Source organism: Caenorhabditis briggsae, assembly GCF_000004555.2.
Source record: "Caenorhabditis briggsae complete genome, chrIII, whole genome shotgun sequence".
Classification (NCBI taxonomy): Eukaryota; Metazoa; Nematoda; class Chromadorea; order Rhabditida; family Rhabditidae; genus Caenorhabditis; species Caenorhabditis briggsae.
Window position 1 is genome coordinate 1,878,015 of NC_013490.2, and position 7,285 is coordinate 1,885,299.

At 33.2% G+C, this 7,285-nt stretch overlaps 1 protein-coding gene across 1 annotated transcript; it reads right to left on the reverse strand.

The window, feature by feature from the left end:
- Positions 1-3,350: 3,350 nt before the first annotated feature.
- On the reverse strand, positions 3,351-5,307 carry CBG00504 (the record flags this gene model as incomplete). Its single annotated transcript, XM_002640895.2, has 3 exons — positions 3,351-3,578; positions 4,850-4,946; positions 5,246-5,307. 3 exons carry the CDS (start codon positions 5,305-5,307, stop codon positions 3,351-3,353), a joined length of 387 nt encoding a protein of 128 aa, XP_002640941.2.
- Positions 5,308-7,285: the final 1,978 nt, after the last annotated feature.

Genomic DNA, 7,285 nt, shown 5'->3' on the forward strand with positions numbered 1-7,285 from the left:
ATTTCATTTTTCCAGTGTTTTTGAGCGATTTTCCAAAAAATGTGGAAATGGCGCAGTGGGATTTTCGAAGATTCCACTGTCAGAATGTCGACCCGGGTTCGATTCCTCTGGGTGGGAAAATTTTTTTCCAACCTTTTTTTGAGGAGTTTTAGACTGATCTAAAACATTCTGGATGTCAAAAATCGAAAATTTCACAAAATCCAAAATTTGAGAATTTTTGAAAAAATTGTTTTCCGAAGTTTGCTGAAAATATGATTTCTAGATTAAAAAATCTTGAAAAAGACGCTGAAAAATAGTTTCTAACTCTGAAAATTTCATTTTCCCAGTGTTTTTGAGCGATTTTCCAAAAAATGTGGAAATGGCGCAGTGGGATTTTCGAAGATTCCACTGTCAGAATGTCGACCCGGGTTCGATTCCTCTGGGTGGGAAAATTTTTTTCCAACCTTTTTTTGAGGAGTTTTAGACTGATCTAGAACATTCTGGATGTCAAAAATCAGAAGTTTCACAAAATCCAAATTTTGAGAATTTTTGAAAAAAATTGTTTTCCGAAGTTTGCTGAAAATATGATTTCTAGATTAAAAAATCTTGAAAAATACAATAAAAATAGTTTCTAACTCTGAAAATTTCATTTTTCCAGTGTTTTTGAGCGATTTTCCAAAAAATGCACAAATGGCTCAGTGGGATTTTCGAAGATTCCACTTTCAGAATGTCGACCCGGGTTCGATTCCTCTGGGTGGGAAAATTTTTTTCCAACCTTTTTTTGAGGAGTTTTAGACTGATCTAGAACATTCTGGATGTCAAAAATCAGAAGTTTCACAAAATCCAAATTTTGAGAATTTTTGAAAAAAATTGTTTTCCGAAGTTTGCTGAAAATATGATTTCTAGATTAAAAAATCTTGAAAAATACAATAAAAATAGTTTCTAACTCTGAAAATTTCATTTTTCTAGTGTTTTTGAGGGATTTTCCAAAAAATGCGGAAATGGCGCAGTGGGATTTTCGAAGATTCCACTGTCAGAATGTCGACCCGGGTTCGATTCCTCTGGGTGGGAAAATTTTTTTCCAACCTTTTTTTGAGGAGTTTTAGACTGATCTAGAACATTCTGGATGTCAAAAATCAGAAGTTTCACAAAATCCAAATTTTGAGAATTTTTGAAAAAAATTGTTTTCCGCAGTGGGATTTTTCATATTTCCACTACCAATCTAACGACCCGGGTTCAATTCCTCTGGGTGACAAAATTTTTTTGCAAACTTTTTTGAGCATTTTTAGACTATTTTGGAGCCGAAAATGGGCGGGGGGGGGGGGGAATTAGGTTTTCAAAAAAACATTTTGGCATTTTTCAAATTTTTTGTACTTTCCCAAATTGTTTTTTCAAACAAATTTTCTTTTTGATGTTTTTCTCTGCGTCTCTTTCTCTCTCCTTTTTGCCATTTATGCATCATATACACTGCTCATTTTTCCCTTTTTCCATTCTCTGCGTCTCTCTTCAAACTTCTTTCTCTCGTTTTCCGTTTTTAATCATGTATCCATGGGAATCTCGTGATGTCTGGCACTCTTTTTTTGTTCAATGATTTCAAGAAAGCATTTTTTTTTTCGAAATTTCCAGTTTTTTTCAGATAAAATTTAGATTAAAATACTAAAAATGACCTTAAAAAGTAAAAAAATCTGAAAATTTCAAAATTTCCGGTTTTCAGCTCTAGAATGTTCTAGAAACGTCTGAAAATGCTCCAAAAAAAAGCAAAAACATTTGCCACCTAGAGGAATCGAACCCGGGTCGTTAGATTGGTAGTGGGATCTTCGAAAATCCCACTGAGCCATCTGTGCATTTTTTTGGAAAATCGCTCAAAAACACTGGAAAATGGAAGTTTCAAAGTTGGAATTTATTTTTATTAACTTTTTCAAAATTTTTTGTTCTAGAAATCATATTCTCAACCTTTTTTGAGACAATTTTTTTTTTCGAAAATTTTCAAAAATTAGAATTTTTGAAAATTTCGATTTTCAGCGCCAGAATGTTCTAGAATAGCTTGAAAATGCTCTAAAAAACAAGCAAAAAAGTTTTGTCACCCGGTGGAATCGAACCCGGGTCGTTGGTAATGGCTCAATGGAAAATCCCACTGAGCCATTTCTACAATTTTCGCAGAATCGCTCGAAAACACTGGAAAAGTCAAAATTTCAGAGTTAAAAACTATTTTTATCTCGTTTTTCAAAATTTTTTGTCCTAAAAATCATATTTTCGACTAATTTAGACAAAATTTTTTTTTGGAAAATTTTCAAATTTTGGATTTTTCAAATATTTCGATTTCTGACATCTAGAATGTTTTAGGAACGTCTGAAATTGCTCTAAAAAAGAAGCAAAAAAGTTTGCCACCGAGAGGAATCGAACCCGGGTCGTTAGATTGGTAGTGGAATCTTCGAAAATCCCACTGAGCCATACGGGCATTTTTTTGAAAAATCGCATAAAAACACTGGAAAAACGGCATTTTTCGAGGTGGAAACTATTATCGTCATTTTTCTCAAGTTTTTTTGGTTTAAAAGTTTTATTTTCAATCAAATTTTGAAAATTTTTTTTCAAAAATTATGATTTTTTCAAAATTGCTTTCATTTTTCTTCAGTTTTCCATCAGCTGTTTGTTTCAAGTGTTAAAAGTTTTTGTTTCAATACCCCTTTTTTCAGATTCCTATTCAAAATGGATCACATCAAAAAGACACAAATGCCCCATTCAAAATCAAAAGAGCCAGGTAAAATTTTGTTTTTCAAAATTCAAAAACAGTATAACTTTTGTATTTCATGAGCAATCTCGAAATGTTTTAATATCTAAATTCAGGACGTCTAAAGCTTCAAAATGAGTATAAACACGGCTAGGCTTCGCCTTGTTTAGTTTTTTGACAATTTTTGACTTTAAAGGCGCAGAGGGGGTCCGAATTTTGAAATTAGAGGAAAGTAGGTCATGTTTATACTCATTTCGTAGCTTAAAACGTGAGAAATTCAATAATTTTAATTTCAGTCCGAAATAATGAAAATACAGAAAGTTATGAGGAAAACTAAAAATTTCAGAAAAATTTCGAAAGCTTTGTTTTCCCCATAACTTTCTTATTTCACAAGATTTTCGAATAAAAATTGATTTTCTATTATTTCACATTAAATGCTTCAAAATGAGTATAATCATGACCCACTTCCCTCGAATTTCTAAATTCCGACCCCCCATGCGCCTTTAAAGTCCAAAAATCAAAGTGGGCGGAGCCTAATCGTGTTTATACTCATTTTGAAGCTCTCAGTGTGAAAAGTTGATTAAAATTAGTTGCAGTCAAAAATATAGAAAATTGACAAAGTTATGACTGCAAACGTAATTTTTCAGATTTCGCCAAATCTGTATTTCAATCGATTTGCGAGGAAATCAATCAAATCATCAAGGAATCCGAGAAAATAGAAAATGTCTTTAAGACTCCGCCCATTTCTGACCACGCCCCCTTTTTGGATGCCTTGATTTCCTACATAAAATTGGCTGGAAAATTCGAGAACGCGTTGGAGAAAATTGGAATGTTGGAGAAATATGGAAAAATCGATAATTCTGAAAATTTGCTGAAAATTCTAAATATTCCAATTCAACGAGAGAGATTTTCAAAAAATTTGGATTCGATGAAAAAATTTTTGGCTGAAAATTTGGCTGAAAATTCTGAAATTCTGGAAATTCTGAAAATTTTGGAATTCGAGATTCTAGAAATTTCTGAAGACGTTAAAAAAATGCGGGAAATTCAAAAAGTGGAATTTGAAAATCTGGAAAAATTGATTCAGAATCTTCTAGATTCTAAAAATTCCGAAAATTCAAAAATCGAATTTTTCCCGCCAAATCGAGAATTTTCAAATTTCCCGACGTCTTCTGAAGATCCAAAAATCGATATTCTGAAATTCTATGAAGCCGAAGACGTCGAAGATTATCAGAATTTTCAAAAATCTGGAAAATTTCAAAAATCTGAATCCCTGGAATCCTTGAAGTCCCGAAAATCGACGACTTCTGAATTTTCTGAATCTTCTGAAACTTCTGAAAATTCTGAAAAACCGTCTAGAAGACTAGGAGGATTCGGCTCCAAGTTCAATTTGGCGAATTATGGATTCTACACCAAATAAAAGAGGTTTGAAATTTGAAAAAAAAAAATCAAAAAATTTGTTTTTTGAAATTTCTCGAAAACCCTCAGTTTTTATTAATTCTTACCTATTTCATTGAATTTCTAACGTCACGAGCTTCAAAATGAGTATAATCATGCCCCATTTCCTTCAAAAATTTGGATTACTGTAGTTTTCGTGGTGGGACCCACCCAAAAATTTTTCCACACCAAGTATAGGCATGTTTATACTCATTTTGAAGCTCGAAACGTCAGAAATCTGAAAAATTAGGTTTCAAAATAAAATTTTGAAGTTTCAGCTTTTAAAATTCAATTTCAAGAATTTTCAGATTTTCCAAGCAACTACAAAATCCTCAAATTTCTTCAATTCTTCATGATATCTTCAAAGTTCTGATTTCTTTTAATTTTTCTTGTTAAGAGCTTTAAAATGAGTACAATCATGACCTACTTTCCTCAAAGTTCAATATTCGGACCTCCTATGCGCCTTTAAAGTCAAAAAATCAAAAAATCAAAGTGGGCGGAGCCTAGTCGTGTTTATACTCATTTTGAAGCTCTTGACCTCCGGAGTACGATAATATTTGTCATTTTGTAATTAATTGTGTTTTGTAAAAGTTGTGATACTAATTTTTAAAAACTTTATTAAAAAATCGCAAATTTTCAAATTTCAGCTCTAGAATGTTCTAGAAACGTCTGAAAATGCTCAGAAAAAAATCAAAAAAATTTTGCCACCAGGTGGAGTCGAACCCGGGTGGTTAGTTTGGTAGTGGTAATTGTGGAAAATCCCACTGAGCCATTTGTGCATTTATAGGAAAATCGCTGGAAATCGCTGGAAAAATGAGCTTTTTTGAAAATTGAAAAACTTGAAATGATCTACATAAAATTTTCAATTGTTTGGTGTGAAAATTGAAAAGATCGGCAAAATTTGAAAAAAGTTATGACTCTACTAATATTCCAAAAAATCCAAAAAATCCAAGTTTGCAACAAAAAATTATAATTCATTTAAAAAAGGAACCGGGAAGAAAATTTTCTACACATAAAGATACAAGTTTCAGCAAACATAAAATTCTACGAAAAATATACAAAAAAAAGTATTTGGTTTTGGAAAAAAAAATTGAAAAAAAAAACTATCCAGGGTTAAATTTCAGCCATTCTTGAAGGCCGTTCACTTTTTCAATTTGTCCAGTCATTCTGGCACGTTGCCAGAATTCTTCCGGCGCATTCTCTAGAACCAATTTGACGAATGGAGCGAAATAATTCAAACTGGAATCCAAAACTTCTTTTATCCCATTTTGCCGTCGGATTTTCTGAAAAAATCATTCTCAATTTTGACTTTTCTGTGTCTTTTCTAATTCCATAGAATTTCTCACATCAAGTGCTTTTCAAAAAGTATAATCATCATACTTGTGAAATTTCGGCCCGGCCCGGTTCGGCCCGGCGGCCCGGGCCGAGAGAAAATTTTCAGGGCCCGGCCCGGCCCGGCGGCCCGGCAGAAAAAAAACAAAATTTTTGAAAAATGAATTTAAACAGCCGCCATTTTTGTCAAAGCGATAAACAACGCGAATGCGGAATTTCGGGGCAAATTCTCTTATACAACCATCTCTTATACTACCTTTCTCTTATACTACCGAGTCTCTGTTACTACCACTGTCTCTTATACTACTTATTTTCAATGTGTCTCTCATACTACCAATTCTCTTTTACTACCAAGGTCTCTTATACTACTTTTTTCCACAGAGTCTCCCATACTACCAAAAGAAACAAGGCTTTCGGCCTTATCCTATAGTTGGCGAAAAATTTGGGGGGTACAAGGGGGTACAACTGATTTAGGGGTACAAAATTGGTGATTCGAGGGAACAAAATTTGTAGGTACAAAAATTCGGGGGTGAAAACTACCAATGATTCTGGGGTACAACTCATTTCAAACAGGGGTACAACGCTTGTGATTCGGGGGTACAATTTTTTGAAGGAGTTTCTGAATTCTGCATTTCAGAGCTTGAAAATCTCAGAATTCTTAGAATTTCAGAACTTTGGAATTTCAGTATTTCGGAATCTGAGAATTTCGGAACTTCAGAAACTGAGAATCTGAGAACTTCCGAATTTCAGAATCTCATAATTTCAGGACCTCAAAACCTCAGAATTTCAGAACTTCAGAATCTCAATATTTCTGAATTTTCAAAAATTACGGCAGAAAATGTTCACTTCTCATTGTCTTTTGATTGTTTTTTTTGATTGTAATGTTTAATTTAGGTTTTAAAACCCAGTTCATTGATTTTTAGAATGTATTGAAAAATAACTCGAAGAAAAAAAACACTGAATACCTTTTTTCGAAACAATGATTCAACTTTTCGCTCAAGATTTTGAAGTTCGCGGTAAACTTCCGGGCCGGTGAAATTCGTGTTTCGGCCCGGCCCGGCCCTTCACAAGTATGATAATCATGACCTACTTTCGAAAATTTTAATTTTTCAGACCCCCCATGCGCCTTTAAAGTCAGAATTTCTTAAAATGGGCGGAGCCTAGTCGTGTTTATACTCATTATGAAGCTCTTCACATGAAAAACTCAAATTTGTAGGTTTCGGACAGAGAAAGCTAAAATTTTAAAAGTTATGAGCTTAAATTTGTTTTTTGAATTTTTCAGTGAAAAATTGTTTCAATCATAACTTTTTGAATTTCGGGAATATTCGACTGATACTAAAATTTCTAATTTTAGCACGTCTAGAGCTTCAAAATAAGTATAATCATGACCTACTTTCCTTAAACTTCAAATTTTCAGACCCCCATGCGCCTTTAAGGTCAAAAAATCAAAATGGGCGGAGCCTAGTCGTGTTTATACTCATTTTGAAGCTCTAAACGTGCTGAATTCAAATATTTAAATTTAAAATCAATCAAACAAACTTACATATTGATTAACGGCAGCATCGTAGTCACTTTGACTAGTCGTGTGATGTTTTTTAGCTCGGCACAAACGTGTGGCTATGGTGGTTTTGCTAGCCAGTGCTTGTTTACCCTGAAATTATTCAGAAATATAATTTTTTCTAATTCATTTTGATTTTCCAGATTTCGGCGATTAGAATGAGCTTAAATTCATCTCTAAAAGTTTTGAAATTCCCAAAAAACTCACATCTTTCACAACATACACAGGAATTGTGTTTTTATTATCGTTTTCGA